The sequence below is a fragment of the Zonotrichia leucophrys genome, chromosome 1 (assembly GCF_028769735.1).
Source record: "Zonotrichia leucophrys gambelii isolate GWCS_2022_RI chromosome 1, RI_Zleu_2.0, whole genome shotgun sequence".
NCBI lineage: Eukaryota > Metazoa > Chordata > Aves > Passeriformes > Passerellidae > Zonotrichia > Zonotrichia leucophrys.
The window spans coordinates 30970723-30993591 of NC_088169.1; the positions used below are offsets into that span (position 1 = coordinate 30970723).

General features: G+C 42.4%; 1 protein-coding gene across 4 annotated transcripts in view; it reads right to left on the reverse strand.

Moving 5' to 3' along the window:
- NPAS2 (neuronal PAS domain protein 2) overlaps positions 1-22869 on the reverse strand; it is a 105181-nt gene that overhangs the window by 43792 nt on the left and 38520 nt on the right. For 3 of the 4 annotated variants that reach the window (XM_064710672.1, XM_064710657.1, XM_064710663.1), the window contains exons 2-4: positions 10229-10282; positions 5295-5443; positions 2023-2114 (exon numbers count right to left, since the gene is read on the reverse strand). In XM_064710672.1, coding sequence (XP_064566742.1) covers positions 2023-2114; positions 5295-5443; positions 10229-10282 — 295 coding nt within the window. Of the gene's footprint in view, positions 1-2022; positions 2115-5294; positions 5444-7984; positions 8059-10228; positions 10283-22869 lie in introns of those variants that run through there. The other variant, XM_064710683.1, reaches the window with a different exon arrangement.

Consider the following 22869-nt stretch of genomic DNA (forward strand, 5'->3'; position numbering starts at 1 on the left):
GAAAATGCTAATTGTTAAGAAAAAAAAAAAGGAAAACACAAAGCCTTGAATAAAGACACAAACATATGTTCCTTTTTCCAGAGAATGCTGAGCACCCACAACTATTTAAGTCAATGGGAATCTGCTGGTGCTTCAATCCTTTGAAAAGCAAGTCAATAACTTATACCCCAGTAGAAGAGTGAGTGTTTAGCATCTCTGAAAACCCTCCAGCTGCTATAGTTAGTTTGATTTTGTTAATCTAGGTGCAGAGAATATGTTTTTCTTTGGTGCAGTACATTCAAGCTGTTTTCTAAAAAAGCATGATAGCTGTTAACCCATAGAAGAGAGCAGTGGTTTTACAAGGCAGTTGGATCGTGCATGTTACTATGGTGAAGGTTGTTAGTTTTTAAAAAATCAAGTCTTTATTTCATATCCAATGCAAATTACACACAGTGACTCATATCAGAGCTTTGTGGTAAAATCAAGTTAATGTGTGCATACATAACCCTGTTTTTATTTACTTGCAACTGGACATTCCAACATTAAGGGAGCATTTTCATCTTTAAAGGTTTTACTATTGCATCAGTCCTAGACAGACAAACAGAGCCTAATGCCCAGTGTAATTTGGTGACAGCCTTTTCAATGTGGTAAGAAAAGGCCATTTTCAGGAAAGCTGATATATTACTGCAGCCTTGAGTCTTTTGAATTAGTGCTCAGAAAAAACCCTACCCATCTTTTAATAACAGGATGGGAAAAACTTCAAGCAGTCTTGCCCAAATGCTAATAAAATAATGTTAGTAGAAAAGCAAAATAGCAGGGAATGATGAACATCTGTCACAACAGGACATCCCAATACCCAATGTTATCTTGAAGGGCATGGAAAATCACAGTAGCAAGAAGGTGATTTATAAGCTGGGAAACCAAAAGGGATTGTTTTAATCTAAAATTGTGTAGCATACAAGTAGAATCAACAAAGACCCAACCTGTCAAAACACCAGTCAATTTACTGCTATCTGAGGGACATATTTCAGTGCAGACTGAAGGAGTTATGTGTTAAGTTCCTGTGCACAGAGAAGGAAATGGGTGGTTGTCAGAGCAATGGGAGCAAAGTGTCTCATAAAACTAGTCCAGGGGAGTCTCATCACAACAAATTGCAATGGCCAAAGGACTGCCAGCCTCTGGGAGCCAGCAATGTGCTCTGGCTTTATGCCACTCCTTGCTGGTGAAGTTGCTCCCCACATCCTTCCCTGCCCATCACCAGGGCCTGGATCATGTGCCATGTTCACATCATTTGTGGGAGGAGAAGCTTGTTCTCAAAGGACACTGTGGGGCTATGCAACATCTGTGTGTTTAGTATAGGAGAAGACTCTGGCTAAAGGCAGTTCTAGCTATTACTGAGAGAGAAAAATGTATTCTAGCAACTAATTTGCTTTTCATTTTGAACCTACATAAACGCCATTGCATTGCCTCCCTTCAAATCCCAGCTAGCATTAAAAGAACCAAGCATTAAAAGAATATGCTATAATTGAAAAACTAGGATTGGAAAATGCTAGAATAAGAGGTGTTTGATAAGGGCCTTGAAAATCTGAGTGGAAGCACCAACTGTATCAAGCCAAGAGGAGCTGTCAGGCTTTATCTGCTTGTTCAGCACCTAGCACTAGAGGGATGCGACACCACTGTGTTTCAGGTGCTAATCTTGCATAAATATTAGATGCTAACAACGCCTTCCAAGAACAGGAGAAAAACAGCCATGTGCCCTTCACCTCACCTCTGCTTGTAAAAAAAAAAAATAAACCTGCGATTTGAATCTTTGCCCTGAACTTCTTTTCTTGGGAGCTGCTGCACAGTTCTGCAGGCTGCAGCAGCCCAGTGCAACACTACTGCTGAGAGGGAAGAGCAACAGGCGACGCCTCTGCTTGACAGTCAAATACAGCAGTTCCCAAAACCTCCTCTTCTGGAAGGGCAGATGACAGTTTGTTCTAAATGCATGCGCATTTCCATGAGTGCTAGACAAAACTAGGAAAGGTGTATGTCCATGTTTACCTCCAACATCAGTTGGGTGAATTCTTCATTGCTGAGAAATGAAGGCTTCCAGTCCTGCTGAATTTCAGAAATCTCCGTCTGTGCTGAGACTTCTAGACAAAGAGAACATTTACATCATTAAAATTCAAATTAACTTCTATCTTGAAATATTACATATGAGTTGCTAGGAAAAGAGAGAAATAACCTTTGTATTCAAAAATTGCAGTTTTCAAGCCTGAAATGTTTTCCTCATTTTTTACTCAAGTCAACTTGTACTGACTTCAGTGGGAGCTTGTATTCACAAGGCTATTGACCTCAAGCAGCATTAAAGGGGTATTGATCAAAAGATAAAACCACTTTGCATGAAATTGAAATCAAGGCAAGGATTAGCATGTGTCCAATTGCTATTTACAATTTACCGCTTCAAAATCAAGATGCTAGAGAGGCTTCAGCCTATAGCTTCTGTGCCAAACAGAACAGCAAGAAAACTCCTTCAGAGGAGCCCCAAAGGGGTATGACCCCAAACTGCAGAGCTATTGCTCTGTTTTCCAGAAGGAGAGCGAATCACAAGCATTTGCAGCAGCTTTACACTGGTGCTACTGCCACCACCCTCTCCCTGCCTTCAGCCACATGGTGCAGGGCAGCCCAGGAGAAGGAATGGAGCTCCAGCATCTCATCCCAAATCCTGTCTGGAGGGCAGGGTCCCCTGTGCTGCCAGCCCAAAAGGTCCCAAGAGGACATCTGCCCCACTGTTGACACATGGCAGAGGGCTTGCTCCTGGAGGGCTTTCCATGGAGGAGTGCAGACACACCAGGAAAACAACTCACAGCTTTGCACTGAAACTGGGGACCATACTGGATTGCTGGCTTGCCTTTGGAAAACAGTCATTTATGTTAGCTCTGAGTCAAACAGGATTCTGGGGGATAGCTCTAATTTACAGAAACTTGAGCTGGTTTATAGTTTGCTGCTCACTCTGCTTCTCTAGGAGCGCTCCCTCACTCAGGTCTAGTAGTGAGGGGATGGTGAGCACAGACTCTTCTCTTTTCAGCACCTCCTGATGATTAGCACTTTAATTAATCCTGTTGATTAACACTTCCAGAGCATGTAACACTCAATGCTCTGTATTCAGAGCATGTAGGCAAACTGGCCAGAGAAACACAAATGGACAAATGATACTAAAGACAGTAAATTTCTACAAGTGTCCGTGCATTTTGTCTCCACGAAAGAAATCAAATCCTCTGTTCAGGCTGTATTAGTGGAGATGCAGCCATTTGCTCCTACCAGCTCATTTGAGTTGCTTTCTGCACTACTGGGGGCTGTCACTGGCAGCACAGCAACTCTCCACAGCTCCCATGGTTTTACACACAGCTTTGAAAAGCAGACTAAGGAAAAAGAGTCCATCAGATTTTTAAAGTAGTTTCAGAATATAGGATACTTTCAGCAGATCTGTAGATTCAATGCACACGAAATGGTGAGTGTTGGGAGAATTACTTGAGATTTGGGAGATTCTGTGGATTATAATGAAGGAGGCTGTTTATGAAGGAAAAAATCTGAAAACTTGCCTTCTCCTCTGTTATGACTAAAATCTTGGTTTAGCCTACCAAACAGAGGGGGAACATGACTCAATAAACCAGATCCAAAGTACACTGAGGATAATCAACACTTTTAAATGCTGATGCTTTGTATTATATTCTGACTACTAATCTGCTTTAAAAATAGATAACATTTGCTTTTTTTAGCAAGTGCACAAACCCCAGTCACATTTTGACCCAACTGCTGTGGAAAGATTTGTGACTGTTAGCTTTCCTTCATCTAGCTGTTTTTCAAGGAAAAGCACCTTTTGGAGTAAATTATTTAGACCTTCAGCTACATTTATACACCTAATTTCAAATCTTGGGTGACTGTTCTTTGCTTAGCTTTATAACTGAGCATATTCACATCTTCCCGTGCCTTAGGCAGCTAAAAAAAAAAAGGTGAGTTATTACTACAATTTTTTAAAAAGTGTACATAACTATTAAACCTTGAGATGTTCTGGTCATCCCCTCCTGTACAAACACAGGTTAACAGTTGGACTCACTGGTCTTAAATGTCTTTTCCAACCTAAACAAATATATGATTCTATTTTGTCTGTTGCAAAAATTCATTTAAGAAGAAATTGCACTCTAATGCCAGAACCATTAAAGTTATTTCTTCAGGAAGATTGACATCTGTGACTCCATTCTGTTGTAAGTCATGATATAAGAGTTTTAATGGTCTTTCCTGTTACACCCAGAGTTCTGCAGAGAGTGCAGGAAGGAGGTGCTGGATGAGCCAAGGTAAGCCAGGTGACGTAGTGCATCATCTTGTGAGACCCCTTTATGCTTTCTGGGACCAGGGGCATTCCCCACAATCACCCACTGAAGCCTCTTCATCATAAGGGCAGAGCAGGAGAGCCCCATTTTAATCAGTGCCCTGATTTACAAGGGAGGAGTGTTTCAGTTGGTCACTACTGGTGGATGTCAAAGCATCAGGAAGGCCCCATTGCACATTGTTCCCTCTGAGTAGAAACTAGACCAAAGAGAGTAGCTCAGCAAGGTCAGAAATCTCCTCTGCCCTCTGTGAAGGTACATTTCTAAGGGACTTAACTGTCTCTGGTGCAAGCATTTTAAAAAATGAACTCCGGGCTTTCTGATGCTGAATTTGACTACTGCAACTGGATGCTGTGCACATGTGATGTAGCTTCTGCTTGTGCAAACTGGGTGAAGCATGTCAACTATCTGTGGATGCAATTTGATGCTGCCAGCTTCAAAAAAAGAGGGACTTTCTGGTCTGAGTTTTCTACTCAACGTGGAAAATTGAGTCCTGCACAGTTCACTGAGGAGCTGGGGTGCTGAACAGATTGCTTCCCTGCATTTTTTCTGCAGAGAAACTGGGGCAAATGCTTTGTTCTACAGCTCAGAATATTGCAAATTTCAAGTAAGGGAATATTCCCTCTCCTCCCAAATCTCTCTTGTTCAAAGCATCTGTCTTCTTCATGAATGTTGCAGGGCACTGTTGCCGTCCTTCTCTCAGCAGCTGCCATTTGCCCCCTTCTCTAGCAGGTTGAGAGTCATCTTCAGCTGAAGAGCAAACAAGGAGATGGATTTGGGCAGCACAGTGTCTGCAAATGATCTTTATTGATGAGGTAGGAAAAAACTTCAAATACCTTATGTTGGCACTTTTAGGTCCCTCAAGCCATTCTGATAATCACTGAAGGAAACAGGATATTGTAGTAACTGTCTGGCAAGTGCATGAGGAGCCGCACTAAATCTTACCATTGTGTTTCTGCAGAAAGCCGATGACTTTTTCCAGCACAGTGGTTTTGTCCATTTTGCGAGTGTTGCCTGGAAGCATGGAGCTGAGCTCTTTGATGAGAACATTGAACTGATCGCGCCTCTTCTTCTCAGACTTGTTACGCGAAGCCCTGTAGACAGGGGAAAAGAAACAAAGGATGAGCAGAGCAAGAAGGAAAATGATCATGTACCTGCTCTTTGCAATGTATTTACATAAAATCAGCTTGCTGCACGTGTCAGCGTGAGAAGATTGACACTGGACTCCAGAAAAGCAGTAGAAGCAAGAAGGAGGCAACAGTTGCCACCTCCTGCTCTTGTCTTTGAGCCACCTTTAGTGCCCAGCGCGGAGATGGAGGCTCTGCTCACTCCCCTGTGCTGCCTCTGGACACTCCAGCTGAGCTTATCAGGACAGCATTGAGCTTGTAGTTGAAGGAGGTCTATCCATCTCCCAGACATATGTAGGATCTTAAAAATTCATGCAGTCTCTGGGGAGGCACTCAGAGTGAGATGAAATAGGAATACTGTGACAACAGTAAAACTGTCCATAAAGAAGAAGAGTAGAGACTGGATCATACCCATCTGTGCAGTCTTAACAGAAGAGAGGGATCCCAGTCCTGCAGCTCTTGCACAGGAGCTGGGTTGATCTAGAAGGACTTGCCCACTTTGGTCACAGGTGCTCTGCCTACCTCCAGGCTGGCAGAGAAGAATCAGGATATTGTCTTCCAGTCATTAAGATCAGAGACCTGGGTAGAAGTTGCTGCAGCTCCCATCTGGTTTGTATGCAACTTTGTTCAGTCTCCTTTCCAAGGTCACAATGACAAGCAGGAGAGGGCATCAGAATGGATTGTTTGAGGCTGGGATGCATTGCTAGCCTTGGGGTCTTGGAAGTGCCAGCAGTGCTTGCCCTTAATCTGTGTGCCACTGGGAAAATCAGTGCCAGTGCCCCAATCTCTAGGTTTAAAACAAAGACTCTACAGCTTTCTTCACCAGTCTTGTCTGTTTAGATTGCAGATTCCTCAGAGAGACCCTGCTTCTGCTGCTGCATTTCAAGAGCTCAAAGGAAGAAAGGATCTGATTTCATTTGGGGTATTTTGGCACCATCATAATACTGTCATTAAGGCTGTTGATAATCTTTTCAGCATGCACACTTTAGTTTTTTTTAACACTATGCCAATCTGTACACACACATTTTCTGACTTCTCATGAATACCACAACTGTTTGACTCAGAGGTTATCACCTGGACTTCTGTATCCACGTGGAAATAGAAATAAGTATAGCCCAGTAGGTTTGTTTGTTCCTCTGAAAGCTCCTCAAGCAGATGAGATTTGCCTTGTCAATTATGCAAAGACTGAAAAATCTGGTTACAGGTAGATGGAAAAGAAAAGCCAAGAGGCCAGTTCTCACTCTGACTTTATCAGTCCCAACTAACTCTGCTGTGCCTCAAAGCAGCTCTGGATGCACAATGCTGAAAGTCAGAGCAGAATTTAGCCCAGCATCTACATCCCCTGCAAGGACCAGGATGGCAATAAACATTTTCAGCAGAGAAATCACTACAGAGGCTTCTGGATGTTACTACTGACAGAGGGGCAATTTTTGTTTGTCTTGCTCTCAACCCTGAATGCACTTGGAGATACGCTGGATAGAAGCCAATGCTTGATTATTTTACAGCTTTGAACACAAGAGATTGGGTGGATACTGCCTGACTGATTTCAGCTTGCTCTTATTACACTGCAAAAGGCTGTCAGAACAAGATGTGAAAAGCTCCAGCCTTATCCTCTTTCTCTACAGTTCAGGGCAACATTAAGAATATCAACATTTTACTTCCTCATAATTCAATCCTCAGTTCATTTTAAGCCTAAAGAGTCCAGATTTCCCTGAAAATAAAGTAAACCACCAGCTGTCAATAGGGAATGTGTTGCTTAAAAAAAAAAAAATAAGAAAAAAATAGAAAAAAAAGAGAAAAAAGCCTTGACAGAAATATAAAGTATCTATTTTTAACACTTGACATTTTATTCACAAAGGCAATATAAAAACTCCTCTAGTGGAAATAACTCTACCAAGATATGAATCGATGATCACAGTTAAGTTTTGAAAAGGAAAAAAAAATGAGAGAAGATTGGAAAAAAATGATAAAAACTATCCCTGCACAGTTGAAAATACTTTGTTTAGTACAGTTATAAATGCATGAAGTAACATAGTTTTCATCACTTCCCTTTGAAGATTATTTTCTGGCCTTGCTTACTTCACTGCTAGGGCATACAATTACAGTAAGCCAAAACAACCTCTGTCTTAATTCCATACTACTTGTCCTAGTTCTCCTCCTTCCTTGCTACTCCATAAAGATTAGCGCACATTCAAGGGGAAGGAGGAGACACAGTATGAATAAAATCACGATTTTTAGTAAATACAGTTAAAAGCAATACAGAACAGCCTGAACTCAGAATGAACAAAATCAACAACTCAACAGCCATTTTTATTCACTTACATATATCCTGCTTGTTGTCTTAGACAGATACTGACTGAGTAATAGATACTGCATTTTGCTAATTTACAATGAAATGTGACTTTACACTAAATTTCAGATTTCTTCTGCCTGTCCAGTAGAGTGTGTTATATATGCATCAATGCAAGTAACTGTACCACATATCTTCATTCAGATTCTTAAATTTACTTTTTATTTCAGTGGAAAATGGCAGGTAGTAGTCTTCATGATTAAGCACTTTCTCATGGTTTACTTCAAGCTGGTTTTGGCTGGAATTTGGAATTAACTGAAATGTAAAAAAAGTATTTTAAAATTATACAGTATTAAAGTAAACTGAAAGAAGAGCAAATAGAGAAAAAAGTGCACAAAACACACCTTTTGTTTAAAATGATAAAAATCTAAAACCAAAATAAACCTCATCCAGCACCAAAGAACTGAAAAGGAAACTATGGCTTCTGATCTGAGATGATCAGAAAACCTCACACAGGTCTTCAATGCTGCCAACTGCGGTGCCATCATACCCACATTTTAGTCCTCAGGTTGTCAGAGTGACGTTGTGCCTTAGGGAGTCAGGTGATGCAGAACAGGGCTCAATTTAACCAGTGTTCTTCCTGATCTTGGCCAAATATTAAACACCTGGCACAAGGGTGGGAGTGCAAGTGCCTCTTCTCAGGAGAGGATGGATCCTTTTTTCATGTCTGTGTAATGCAACTTGTAGGTGCCTGATAAATTGCAGCAGATAGACGTGGTGTGAATGTGTATCTCTACACACACCTAACCTGAGAAACTCACCTCCTGGCTTGAGACCATCCCAAAAACTTAGGTCCAGAAGTTTTCAGTCTCACCTACTTTTAACTGAGAAAATAAAAGGAGAGAACAATTTCCGGGGCTTTTTAATCCCCTCTGGTGTTTCTCAGCACTGAGGGACCCAGTCCTCATACCAAAGAGAAGGAAAAAAAAGCACTTCCCTTGTGGTACAGGACAGGTGAGAGTCCTCAGCTTACATGACATAGCAGCAAAATATTAATCAAATAGCTTCTCCTAAGTTTGACTCTCTCTGGAAGAAAACTTGTAGCTTTTAAACGAATCTGAACCATTTCAGTATAATGTATTAACTTTAGATCTTCGTAAAGCATCTCATGATCTCAAGCTCAATTTCAACTTTAGCTTTATTTCTAAAAAGCAAAATGAACTTAAATTACAATCTGAAGAAGCAGTTTCCTTTTCTAATTTTGAAAGTTATAACTTTTTTATGCACCCTGATAGAGGCCAGCCCCAGGGTACGACAAAAATTCCTTCTGGGAACAAACGGCATGAAAACCATACCAGATGGTGATGACAATTGCCGAGAGCGAGGATACGTGTTATCCTATTTTTTTACATATATGCATTCATTTAATGAATTTTTCTTTTACTAGACAATTAGCACACAAATATCTTGAAGATGATCAGGCCTTTAGCAGGTGAAGCAGTGCTGCAAGGTGGGCTCCTTTCTGCACCCTCCAAAAGGAAGCAAAGGGGAGCAGCTGAGCCTGGCTGCAGCCTGTGCTGACCTATATTGGTGAAACAAAGCTGCAGGGAGGGAAAGAAGCAGAGAAGGAATCAAAAGAGATGAAACTGGATCAACTGCTTGTGCCTGGACTGGAAATACTCTCATTAGAAGGAACCAAGGGGAAAAATGTGAGCAACCTCTGTCTCTTTCTAAAGTAATTAAACTGCGGGCTGAGGCATTGATAATCTCGAATGCTTCCAAACTGCTTTTCTGCAGATGCCGGTCAGCTCTGACAGTTACTAAGAGTTTCATTGCCACAGGTCTTCTGCCTTGAAACACACCTTTTCTCTCCCAACAAAGGGTTCACAGTGAATTCCCACCAACTGGGACTCAATGGAGTACAGACTGTATGTGAATATAGGTTTGTGCCAGTTTAAAGCTGACTTTTCGGGGTCTTTCTCTGCTCCGAAGGTAACTTCTGGGTGTTTTCATTGCTGTGAGACAGGCATTGATGAATAAATGAATAAATGGCCATTCTAATAGGGAAAAAACCCCCACTTTTCCTGTTCTTTTTCTTTTGCAAAGTGTATTTAAAGAAAAAAGAAAACCACAACATTTTTGTACACTCTGGAAGCTCAGATGATGTATTATAGTGGCAGAAGAATGTTGTTGGTGCTTCAGTTCTGATGTTCTGCAGTCATGTGAAGAAAATGATCAATGCCTTGGCTTTTTTAACATTTTCCACAGGAAACACTGCTAGGTTATTTTCTTCTTACAGTGCAGCCAGGAGTAGGAGTCTGTGAGATGGCAGTTTTTCAAGTTGTGCTTGACTGTATTTTACTCTCTTGCTCTTTGATTAATTGATTATGGATAAAACAGCTTCTGCAACAACAAACAGTATCAAGCTCATCACAGAGAGTTATAAAAGAAAAGATACTCACCTCTTTGCCCTGTCTTTCTCATCTTCATCCATTAGATTGTCTAAGCAGTTTTTTCTGTTGAAGGAATGCAAGAATCAGTATGAATTGTCATTTTTTTAGGTCTATTTGCAGGTTAATCTCACAGTCACTCTATTTCAATTTAATAACACTGTGATGATATCCAGGTCAGATAAATGTGTCAGCAGTGCTCTATGCCACAGTCCTTGATTTTAGGAAATATCCATTGTGGGTAATGTTATTCCTGAACATTATGCTAGCCTTAGGGTCTCCTAGGCAGGGATCAAGGCTCCCAGGCACCACGTGGTGCATCAGCACAGTACAAAAACAGCCACTTCTTGGAGATTTTTTTGTGTGGCAGTTACTCTCTGCAAACTTGTAGGCTGGATGAGCCTGGGGTCTGCTCAAGCTGAAAAACATTTTCATTGCCCCCCATGTTCCCACCAAAACCATCTTTAGTGTACGAGCCAGCATCATTGATGCCTTTGACCTCTCTGCTCTTCCTCCTGGGATGCTCTTCATCCTCCTCTGTGGATCTTGACCCAAAGCCAAACAAGATGTTAATAACTCTACTGAATTACCCCTCAAAGTGAAGTGTCCTTATAAATCCCACTGCTTTAGCCATACTAAAAATCCCTCTTGCAGCCCAGTCAGACCACCTGCCCAGCCATGCTGGCACCAAGCATGAGGACTGTCCCATGCCCATCACTTTTTTTGTTAATCTTCCCCAAAATGTTGTGACCTCAGTTTTGTAGTACAATTTCTCCAGCAGTGTGAGCTGTAAGGAGAAAAGGATAAATTGGGTAAATTTGTGTAGGCAAGGCAGCCCAGCTGAAGGCTGAGCGCCTCAGAAACCCTTGTCACTAGCTCACTGCCCACCCTCCTTTGCTCTGTGACCTTATGAGACAGTGATGCTTGATCTGTCACCACTTCGGCCCAAGAAGGAAGCCCTGTGCTGCTGCACCTCTCATGGCATCTGACACCCCTTTTGGCTACAAAATCCATGTGCTGCTGCATCCCACACACTTATTTTCTGAAACAGCAGCACAATGCTACTGGATATTGTCAAAGCCTCATTTTCAAAGCAGAGGTGTAGTGATAGGCAATGATAACACTCTTTTTCAGCAATCAATGTTTCTCATTTATTGAGTCCTCAACATGTAAGACATGAATAAAATTGGAAGGGAGGAGGAAGGAAGTTAATTGCTAGGCTTTATTTAAGCCCATGTTATTTCCCACATATGAGTCACACATAAATTTGCCTGTTTAAAGAACATTTTATGAAAAAATCAAAGTGAAAACTCAACAATAGTAAAACCAGTGCTTCTGTTAGTAGTTCTCTTACAGCAACATTCTACCTGGTCATTACTCAACAGTTAGCTAAGAACACAAAATCCATAACCTTTTATCAAATGAGTTATGAGGAATTAGATCCACTGGTCACTGATTGGGGGGTAAAGCTGCTACTTAATGGCACTCAGCTCTTTGATGAAGGATAAACAGGAAATATGAAGGCCAAGGGACTAGTTTTTTCAGTCATAACTGATGAATTTAAATTGCTGGATTCCCTTATAGAGAAAAACATAACAAATAATACCAAATAGTTTTTAGATTATTTTTCAGGTATTTATTTTGACTTGCAAAACAGCCACAGTCAGCCATGATTTTTTACTTCCAAGTCAGCCATATCATAATCCATATTTTGGACTAGGAAAATGTATAAGGCCAGAAAAATTCTATTAACCAGTGTTTTACATATATTTTAGGTGTTTATTTCCTTAGTCCCATAATGAAACTGTTATCCCAATCACTATGTTTTCAAGTAATTCAGGCTAAAATGCAATGACAATATTCAATGTGTTTTGTTGTTATTTGCTCATTTATTGCAACCTATGCTATTCAAGAATACAGAGGGCATAGTTTAAATGGCAAGATTAGCATTCAGGATTTTGCAGTGTTTTTTGGCTAAATCTTTGCTCACAATCAGCAGGATGTTAAGGGGTATGAAGAGACCATGAAGATCATCTGGTCCCAATGGTGGGAGGACACCTTGCACTAGACCAGGTTGCTCAAGGCCTTATCCAACCTGGCCTTGAACACTACCAGGGCTGGGACATCCACAACCTCCCTGGGCAACCTGTTCCAGTGTCTCACCACCCTCACAGTGCAGCACAGCACAGCACAGCACAGCACAGCACAGCACAAAATGTTCTGTGGCATGCACACATGTTGAATCTAGGGCATGACAATGTAAATGGGGCAGCATCACCAGCAGAAGTCGCTCTCCCTGAATCCCTAAAGCTCTTCCTCTGGCTGTAACAGACTCCCAGTAGAAAGCAGGAATACAAGTGTGCTGAGTGGCTGTGAGGAAGGATGGAGGTGGATGAGACAGTCAGTATTGGTGCTGCTCAGCCCCGGCTCTTTTGGAGAGGCACAATGCACCTAATGGAAAGGGGCTTCCTACAGCTGTACCCCATAAACCATCAAGAAGAAATTACACTGCCAGGAAGCCTCTACTCTTGAGAGAGAGCAACAGATCAAACTGGTCTGTTCTGCCAAGGATTTGGCTAGATCTGTAAAGCAATTCATGGCCAGCTTCCAGTAAACAAGGTTTCTGAATGACTGACATGAAATTCTGGACCTGCTGTGCTGTTGTTAGCATGAGACAATATCTAATTGTCATTTTGCTTCTGTTTGCTCACATGGCAAAATCTCTAGAGCATCATAAGCATTGCTAACAGGGTTTGCTAGTACATATGTACCATATGAAATTAAAACTGTTCTCAACAAAATAGACACATCAGAGTATACAATTGCTGCAAACTAGTAGAGACTCACAGACGCTGCCTTACACCTTGACAGAGACACCCATGTCAAGGAGCTTAGGTATGTGCTCAGTGCACCCTGCTTGCTTTATTTTATTCTCCCAATCCCTCAGCTGTGAAGGTCCCAAACTGCAAACTGGAAACCTACTGTCTCTTGATTTAGGAGAAAATTCTGACTCATTGCAATAATGGAGGCAGGCAGTAAATACCAAGGCTCTGTGCCACAGTTCCCCTGCAAAGAAGTGACATAAAAAAACAAGTGGCACAAGTATTTCTCAAACTGTGAAGAATCCTTTCACAATAAGAAAGGGAATTTGGAAACCTATAGGTAAGAATACCACATGATGTAACTCCTGCTGGCAGAGTATTTAACAGTGACAGTTACATTTGGAGGTTCATTAGTATCATCATTATCATCAAGGAGTGATGACTATCACTCAAAAAGATGGGAACTACTTGGAACAAGGAGGAGGAAGCTCACGTACTCCCATCAGGGAGGAACTCATACAAACACACGGAAAGTCACATATCCACAAGTGGGGAAGAATGGCATTTTGGAAACAAAAGACTGGCTAAAGCTATTAACCATGTACCCCTGGCTTAGTTATCAGATGGAGAATTATAGCACAAAAATCTCCCTCACATTCATTCATACAATGAATAGATGCTTGGGAAAGAAGTAATTCAGGCGGAGTGCCAGCTCGCTCCAGGGACTCTCTGGAAGAAAGGTTGCACATGTTTATTTTGATACAGTCTATTCCCACTGGACACAGAGCTTGCACTATAAAAAATCATCTGGCACTGATCACCTTATCCTGTGCTAGAAACATGTTTTTTATTGAGCTAAACTACTACTTTTCTGGGCTGGTGAGGTTGGTTTCACTCCTTCCTGCCCTATTGCTCATAAGGATTTGCTGTAGACACTCAAATGTAGGTAATCAGTTGTTGATTTCCCACCAAGTTGCCTCAAGGCCAGCTAATAGTTTTTACAAATCTGACTGATATTTATCAAGAATTTTTAATAATATTCATTTAACTCAGCTGGATTAAACCAGAGATGTAAATTTCTTTCAGAGGTCCTGAGATGTGCTGAGGGAATATTGGTGAGAAATCACAGTATTTGTGCTTCCCTGGCTCTTATGTCTGGCAGCTCAAGGAAAAGACTGGACTTTTCCTCCTCTTCCCTCTCTAGCCAGGTGGGGTGTTTGCCTCCATCACCCCACAGGTTTGCTTGGGTATTCCACCACTTTTCCTGTACAGGTATGGTCAGCCCTGGGGAGAGGGATGCTCCCACCCACTGCAGACATACCTGAGCCTTATACCTCAGACCTCACCCCCAGACCACTTGGGATGCTGGTACAATACAACCAATCCTAATTAAAGATGATGATATTGCATTGGAGAACAATCCTCTCAAGGATCCACAAGGGATGGGCAAGGCTGGTATGGAAAACTGGGATATTGGGATGAAACACCTTGAACTATCCTCTGACCTCTGGGAAGACCCTTCCCAACAACTGCTGTGTTGTGAAGGAGGAAGAAACAGAACAACAGGGTAGGCATGCTGCCGTGCCTTCCAGACATATTGCTCAGTCTCAGGGCCCATCTCTGCTCAGCACTGCTCCTGTTCTGCCTCAACAGGGCATCCACTCTCCATCCCCTCTTTGAAGGGGAGGAAATGGCTGTCAGCAAAGAGGTCAGTGTCATACAGGAGGCACACGGGTAAGTTTGGTGGGGCTCAGGATTCAAAGGCCAGATCCAGCCAGGCATGGCATCCTGTGCTTAGTGAGTACATATCCAATACACATGAAGAAGGCACCAAAAGAGATTGGAGAGGTTCTAGGCATGATTCAGGGACACAGTTTCTAGGCACTCACTAGCACAGGGGACAGTGTAGCTTGGTAACTGCACTGGCATCACTGCCAGATCCCCTGCCCAGGGAGGATGAACAAGGTCTGATGGGCACTGTGGTTGGTCAATGGCATCATCCCACGGGTGTTCACAGCGTGGGTTAGATGGGGTTTGCCTGCCCTGGGGAGCACCACTGTGGCTAGGAACTCCACCTGCTGCCCTCAGCTAAGGAGAGCTCTGAGATGAATCACACAAACAAGTGAAGTGTTTCCCTTCCAAGCCCTGCTGGAAGGCAAAGAGAAAAATCAGCAAATGGGAAGCAGCAGGAAAGGCCACAGAGTGAGAAGCAAGAAGTGATCATCTGACCATTTTAGGCACCTGGTTTCAAGTTCTGTAACATGGATGAAGCACTCAGATGTCCCACCAGGAAAGGTACAGTGTGAACACACAGCAGAAGGATTTGTACAAACACAAATCAGAACAAATCAACAAATTCACAGACACATCAAACTGAAGTGTACCACTCTATTCTCTTTTCTTCAGATATAAACCTATGAACTGTTACAAGAACATGCTGGGCTCCATAATTAAGTATGACACATTCCTAACCATAGCAATAAAAATTGATTTATCAAAATGAACAGACTAGCCTTTAGAAATCTTAAGATAGTAAAAATTCACTTTCCTGATGATATACATGGTTATTTGAGAAAGATACGTGGCTTTTTACTGGAAGAATGGCAGTCTGGAGTCACCATGGATCATGTTATGCCGAGATTGTTATGAGAATTACTACTTTCAAGAGTAAAGAAAAAATCCAGAAGCATTGCTAAGTGTCCAGCTTTAGAGTTTTTTCCTGACAGTGTACAGCAAGGTCTTCCTGCATTCAATAGGTTACTACATTTTGCTTATACAAGAGATATTTAGACCCTTCAAAAAAAGAAAAGAAAACTTTTTGAGAAAATACTGGATTTCATGAACCTCATGGACTGTTTCATACATATGTGTACAATGAATCTTTAGATGGTAATAGGCTTAAAGCAAACATATATTAAAAACAATCCACATGTGGACAGTAAAAACAATAGAATTTGACAGAAATTAATGCTCCCCTCTTCTGAACTGGGGATGACAGGAAGATGGTTATAGATAATAAGAGTCGAGTAGTAAGAGATTATGATAAATAGAAATAAAGACTCAGAGTATATTCTGGTTTTATTCTGTTTGGTGGGAAGGGGTTTTATTTTCCACATGTCAGAACCCTTGCACCCATTGCCATATGTTAGACCATGTTCCCCCTCTGCCTGGTGCCAGCTGGATTTTGGGGTGTGCAGCCTGCAAGCACTCTGTAGATGCGGTATGATTCACATCGGTTTAAGCCAGGGGTGATCCGGCTGACGTCAGCAATGCCGGGCTGGAGCGTGGCCAGGGTGAGAAGCATCTTTCATCTCTGGCTTGTGAGCAACGTGTAAAGTTTTGTGCAGTGTTTGGATCTCTGATGAAGATCAGTACATACATGCTCATTATCTTCCTCACTGCTGTTATTACTACTGAATGACTACAGCCATTCAGACTTGAGTGCACAGGCTGTGAATCCCCATGTTCAACCGCTGCTCTGCTCTCCCCTCGCACGGCTGGAAACAGAAAGGCAAACAAATTAAACTAACATTAATCAGCAAAGACTGCCATCTGTATAACTCAGAGCACTTCTCCGCGTGCCCGTCCCCTTCCAGCAATGCTAAACAGGATTAGCCTTCCGTGGGCGGATGGGGAAAGTAGGTCAGTTCGGTAACATCGCTGCGTGTGATGAACGGAGGAGGATGTGACTGCAGTGGTCTGCTGGCAGCCCTCTCGCCTTCTCTATGAGCCAGGAGATGAAGCACCTGGGCTTGTCATGGGGTGCATGAGGTGGCTCAGACCCTACATCCCTGAATGGTGACACCTGACAACTCTAGGATCAGGGATTTGGCAAAGCCTGGCTGATGCACTGGAGTTAGTGAGTGCATTTCAACAAGGAAACTGAGGCACAGGGCAGCTAAATGCTTAGTTATTACTAGTTTGTGTACAGCCAAATATTCGTCAAAGCTTACACATAAGCCAAAGTGGCAAGGGATGGTAAATCACCTATTGTCTTTCTGCATTGCCTTCATTGGGTATGTAGAGATGGTGACAAGAAAGCCAAAGCTCACTTCAAGTGATGTCTGCAGGGCATGACAAGGGCAACAAGAAGAGCTTCTGCTGCTACATCAGTAGCAAAAGGCTGAACAAGTAAAGTGCAGGACTGCTGCAGTACTGGAGGTGTGTGAGGAGGTGAATCAGTTACAGCAAAACAGGTGAGGCTGATGCCTGCAGTTTTCAGCAGCAAGGTCTCCCAGCCTCTGTGCTGGAGGCAGGGGCAGGGAAGAGCAGAAGCACCAGCAACAGGTGAGGATCAGCTCAGGGAACTTGAGGAAGCCTGGGGGAAGTTGACCATACAAGTTGATAGGGACTGACTGCTTGCCTCACTGGGTACTTGGAGACTTACTGGTGTCCTTTACTAGGCTGATCTCTTTTTTTGAGAGGTTGTGAAGGTGCGGGAGGTCCCTGATGTTTGGAAACAGGCAAATGTTGGCCTTCAAGAAAGGAGCAACAGGCCAGTCAGCCTCACTTCAGTCCCTGGAAAATCATGGAGTGAATCCTGTTGGAGCACAGGGCTGGGCAGATGGAGAAGATGATCAAAAACAGCCAGTGTGGATTTACCAAGAATAACTCAACTGCCTGTTATGATGAAATGACAGGATCTGTGGATGGAGGGAGAGCAGTCGATGTCATTTATGCTGGCTTCATGCTCAAAGGCAGGGCTGTTGTCATGGGGGAGACTGAAGGAAAGGACAGACAAGAAACCTTATGAAATTCAGTGGTGCCAACTGCCAAGTCCTGCACTTAGGAATGAAGAACCTTGAACTCTGACACAGTCTGGGGATGGCCTGATCAGAAAGCAGCTCTGCAGGAAAGGCCCTGGGAGTTCTGGAAGGCAGCAGGCAGCATGCTGTACATGAACCAGTGGAGTGCCTTGGTAGCAAGGATGGCCAGCAGGACCCTGGGCTGCATGGACAGGAATGCAGCCTGATGAAGGGAAGGGTTTAAGTCCCTTCACTCAGCACCTGTTATACCACATTTAGGATAATGTGACTGGTCTGGGGCTTTCCAGGACAGAAAAGATAGATTTTAGGATAGAAGGAAGGTCAGTAGCATCCCCAGTGGTGGTGCCTGGAGCCCTTGACTTACATGAAGAGGCTGGGATAGCCAGACTGACTTAGTCTGGACAAGAGATGGGTTTGGGGACAGCTAAGAGTCCTCTCATTGCCTACAAGGGGTCAGTGAAGAACCAGTGGTGGACTCCTCATGGTAGTGCAGGGTGGGAGAGTAAAAACTAACAGGTGTAAGTTTAAAGAAGAGAGAAGGAACTTTTCTCCATGAGGACAGCCAGACAACGGAGCAGGAGAGAGGCTGTGCCATCCCCATCTGCAGGCCTGACTGGGCAAAACCCTGAGCAGCCTGGTCCGACCTCAGAGCTGGCCCTGCTTTGAGCAGGATGCCGCACTGGAAACCTCCTGAAGTTTCAACCTCAACTGTCCAGTCATTCTGGATCTACTGAGCTGGATACATATCCTAAGCAAATCAGTCCGCTTGAATGAGTTCCTATATTATATATATGTTCTTGAAATATATTTTATAGTGCTTTTGGTTTCTGTACTAGAAATAGCTTATGCACTGTCTCTCCTACATTGACATTGCTCCTGCTTTATAAACAGATAAACACCTTGACGTTGTATGTCTATATTTCAGGTGTTTGTCATGCCACTTCTAGATGTTAATTAAAAAAACATTTAAAACTTTATGATAGAATTACAAAAAAACCCCAGACAAAGAAACAAACAAAAAACCCCCCCAAAACAACAACAAACACCCAAAAAACCAAAAAAAAAAAAAAAAAAAAAAAAAAGGGAAGAAAAAAGGCCTAACAGGAGAATGGCCCTTGAATGTAAAACCTGTTTTTCTTCTCTCTCTACTTCTCATGTTCTTAATCTGTTTTAGGTATTTATAAAACTTTAATCCTCATAATATCAGAAGTCCCAAATGTACAAAGACTTTAAAATGTGCTTAACTCTACACTGCTATAAGAAGGCCCTCATGCATGTGTATCTCTGCGAAATCCAGGTCAAAACGTGGAGGTAGAACTGCACAGATTATTTTGCAATTATTAGCTCTGAAACCTTTTCTTTAAAAGGGTCTCAGTTATAAAGTATTTGTAGTTGTAAGAATCTGTTTATGTTCTTCTGCAAATATTTAAATAAGTAGAGTAATGCAACATTTGACCTATGATCCTCTGATGGTCAAATGCTCAGCTGATACAGGCAAAATATGCAAGGACAATACTATAAAGATTTATTTGTCAAAAATGCAAGGATTTTTATTTTGCTTGACATGAACTACCTGGGACACACCAATGAAGCAGAAAATGAGTCTTTTTCAATGGGACTGTTATCAGTCATTCTCTTTGTTTTCTGGCAGCAACAGTTTTGACAAGATCATTTTCACCCTTTCCATATGATTAAACAAGCTATGGTGGCACTGGAATGTAAAGCAAGATGTCCAGGAGCTGACATAGTTTGGTCTCACTCCTCCCACTTCTCTGATTGTTAAGTGTAACTCCCCCCACTTTTTTGTTTGTTAAGTGTTTTTTATGGATGGCTCTTAAATAACCAAATTAGTCTTCTTTTAAAAGGCTCTAGGTCTAGAAGTAATTTTGCTAACAGAAAACTTTGTTCTAGAAATAAATTCTGATTTTTTGGTAGTGTTATTCAATTAATTGTCACAATTTACATCAGCTGTGATCATTCCCTCCATACACAAGATGCTGAAATAACAGACTACATGTTTCTGTGGAGATTTCATCAGGAAAGCAGAAACTAAACATGAAGCCAAATTTCCTTTGAGTTTTAGGCACCTATCCTGATGTGGCATCTCCCTCTTATTAAACAGGACCTAGAGTGAAGGGCTGTCCTCTCTCAGTGTCCTTGCCCTCTCCCTGCCCACGTGGGATTTGTTTGCTTCTTCAAACCAGCAAGAACTGGAGGGCCAAGCCCCAAGGAGCAGACTGGGACTTGAGCCAGGCAGTGAGTGCTCTCCTTAGGCCTCCCATCCTCATGGGCAGTGTGGTGACACCCATGGGTGCTCAGCTGCTCTGCCACTGATGGGGCTGCAGGTGGGAGGCATGAGGGGACAAAGGGACTGTCCCTGCAGAGACCCTGCAAGACAACTTCCCTGCCCCATGCAAGAGCCAAAGCTGTGACCTAGATCTGCTGGTGACAGGAAAAATATCCCTATACAATATTACAGAAATAAATACAGATATCAACACCAATAATCCCATCACTTTTGTGCTAACAGCTTGATAACACATCTGCTTATAACTCACACACTGCACTAAATTTTCTGCTCTATAGTAACTATCATATCCCTGTCAGCAGAACTAAATATTTAATCATCTGGGGAGATGAATCATGAAAGCTGTTTGGGGGAGATATTTTTAAATGGACAATTTGTTGTCATTTAATTTTGAGAACTTGCTGTCTCTTTCTTTTCAGAAGGGACCCTGCGAGCCTGTGACCATACAGATTATTGCTCTGTACTGCTTGCTGTCTCCTTGCAGGTAACACAACCTATGGAGTTTGAAGGTCAATTCTGACCAGAGCAAGGCGGGAGTTTTCAGGGTTTGCCTGGGCATCACCAAGCCTAAAGCCAGCAAGAATAGATACAGTCAACCTGCCGGATTGCATGACACTTTGGGGAGGAATGTTCTCTAGTTGCAGACTCCCAGTCTTCTGTCTGAATCCATAAACCTGCCAAGAATTCAGCTACAGCATCAGACCAAGCCTGCACCTGTATTTTGTGCCATCTTGAACACTGATGCCCTTCAGTCCCTCCTGTCTCAGACTGAGCCATACTCCAGCTATGTGCAAATAGTGCTCTTCCCAGACCCTTCATGCTACCAGTGGTTCCCATTTCTACAAAGATAAAGTTTCTCCAGCGTGATGTAAAATTCAAATCAGGTTTTGCAAAATGAATCTCTAAGGAAAAAGGATAATTATTAAAGAACTTCGTTAGTGCTTTGCAATCTTAATTATGATAATTATATTTTTGTAGCTAATATAACTGAACTCCTGCTTTTAAATCCCATTAACGAGCATTTTTAATCCCTCTCCTACTGGGCCAACAAAACCATAATGTTGAACTTTACATTTACACAGGGCACTGTTTTAAAGAAAAATGATGCACTGTTTACTGAGGGTTTCCATTCCCTTTTATCTGCACTTCGAAGGTGCACCTTTTCCCAAGACACAATAAATTAAGAAAAGCAAAGATGGATTCAGCATCTTGGGCTCAATATCCTCTCTTGGCAGCAAAAGGGCACACTCTCCAAGCCAGGATGGCAGTAGGCTGTGAATATGGGCTGCCTTCAGGAGGCAGTGACACCATTGCTCCACTGAAAGGACAAAGTTTTTTCCCTGAACAGCCCAAGGGTTGAGCTTCATCTGCTCTGGGTCCTCATGTGGACCTCAACAAGAGCACGTGCAGCTCCCAGGTTAGCAGAGGCTGTGACTCACTGCATGCAAGAGGAACCTGCCAGCTGGAGGCAGCAGGAAGGTGCACAGGACAACTTTGCCCTACTGGAAGAGTCCCATGGGTAAGTGGGATACTGAGGGATAGCAGCAGCCTGCTGCAGTGGCCAACAGCAACTGATGACCAGGGAAAAGGTGGCAGCTGGGGGAAAAGGTCAAAAGAAATCTCAATTAAAGGAGAAATGCCTGAATACACAAACAATTAGTGCTGTGTGTGAGCAGGAAAAGGTACCTCCTCAACTTACTAGAAATCCTGAAAAGTTCCAGCAAGTGACACTTTTCAGTGACACAGTATTTTCTGAGTAAAGTTTATAATCCCTGACAGAGTGGAATTTGCTGCTGCTTTCTGTTGTGACCCACCTACCACCACCCAGGTACAATGGCCTAGTGGAGTTTTTTTATGAATCTGTTTGCAGACACATATTTACAATTACCTAACAGAGAGAAAAAAAGGAAAGGATCAAAGAGGGAAGAGCATACAAATTCAGATATCTCAATAACGAAATTAAAACAATAATGCATATATTGAATATCATCTGCCCATTAATCTCTGGAGTAAATTCAGAAAACTAATTAAAAGCTTCTACACAGATAAATGATAAGCTTCTTTATTCAATGAGCTCAACATATGAACAAACAGAGGTTTGTGTTGATATCATCATTATTAGCAATTGCATTAAAGCAAATGATTTTTGCTGTGCTACTGGGAATACAGTGATTTGAAAAACAAAACGTTATGAGATGAAAATTCAAACCTTTACGGTACCAAACATACAGCACTTCCTGGTTTTTATTTTTAGTTAGTGGTAACTCGTATGGGTCAACATGACAAAAAATAAGATGTGGAGAAACAACCCCAAAGCCAGTACAGAAAGAGGAAAAATCTCTTCATAATCGTTCCCCAGTGGAAGGCCAGCTTTAAGGGCTGATATTGCCTTCCCACATGGGAAATTCACTAATTTGTCACTTCTTCTGCAGCTTGTGTCCCCCTTTTTCTGCTATTGGCTTCAACATTCTCAGGGGATTTTGTCTTGAATTTTAGAGGGAGGTTTTGCCTCTTCAACCGTAATTGATAGATGTTCTATTTTTGTGGTGCAACACGGCTGTGTTACATGATGTGTGTGGCAGCGCTGCATGGGGAGCTTGCAAGGCAGCTAGAATTGTTCTCTTTTGGTCCTCTGGGAATAAACCCCATCCCAACATCCATTTATATATCTGTGACTTGAAAAGGGGGATTCTGAAGAACACAAGTTTACAGCTTAAGCTGTGTGTTCAATTTAAGTGCAGAGCCTGAAATAATAAA